We start from the raw sequence: 482 nt of genomic DNA, 5'->3' as shown, positions 1-482 counted from the left end.
ATGCTCCTCTGTTGACTCTCATTTTCATAATACACTTTTCAGAGTCTTCCCCCAACTCCAAGGCTACGTTTCTCGAAATAAATTTGTTAGACGCTGGCTGGAAACAGTGCCACCAACACATAATATATATATATATATAGATTTCATTACGAGCTAGTGTCTCTTAATTACTACAGCCTCCCTCCAAATGAGAATTCCCTTCTTTTCATGGCTCTTCTTGGTGCCCATCCGCACACTTTTCCTCAACTTGTCTACTGTCTTTGCGGTGTCTCACCAATGTCTGAGCGATCAGCAGTTGTTGTTGCTCGAATTGAAGAACACTCTTATATTCGATTCTACTTTGTCCACAAAACTTGCTCGGTGGAACCAAAGTGTCGATTGCAGTTCTTGGGAAGGCGTAACCTGCAACGAGGGACGTGTTATTGGTCTCGACCTGTCCTTTGAATACATCTCGGGTGGACTTGGCAATTCAAGCAGCCTCT

General features: G+C 43.6%; 1 protein-coding gene across 1 annotated transcript in view; it reads left to right on the top strand.

Annotated features, from left to right (window-relative positions):
* The first annotated feature begins 276 nt into the window (after positions 1-276).
* LOC132163103 (receptor-like protein 6) overlaps positions 277-482 on the top strand; it is a 2,702-nt gene continuing 2,496 nt past the window's right edge. Inside the window, exon 1 of the mRNA XM_059573301.1 lies at positions 277-397. Within this exon, the coding sequence (XP_059429284.1) occupies positions 277-397 (121 nt within the window). The remainder of the gene's footprint in view (positions 398-482) is intronic.

Source organism: Corylus avellana, chromosome ca10 (genome assembly GCF_901000735.1).
Source record: "Corylus avellana chromosome ca10, CavTom2PMs-1.0".
Taxonomy (NCBI): Eukaryota; Viridiplantae; Streptophyta; class Magnoliopsida; order Fagales; family Betulaceae; genus Corylus; species Corylus avellana.
This window is presented reverse-complemented; position numbering and strand designations above follow the sequence as displayed.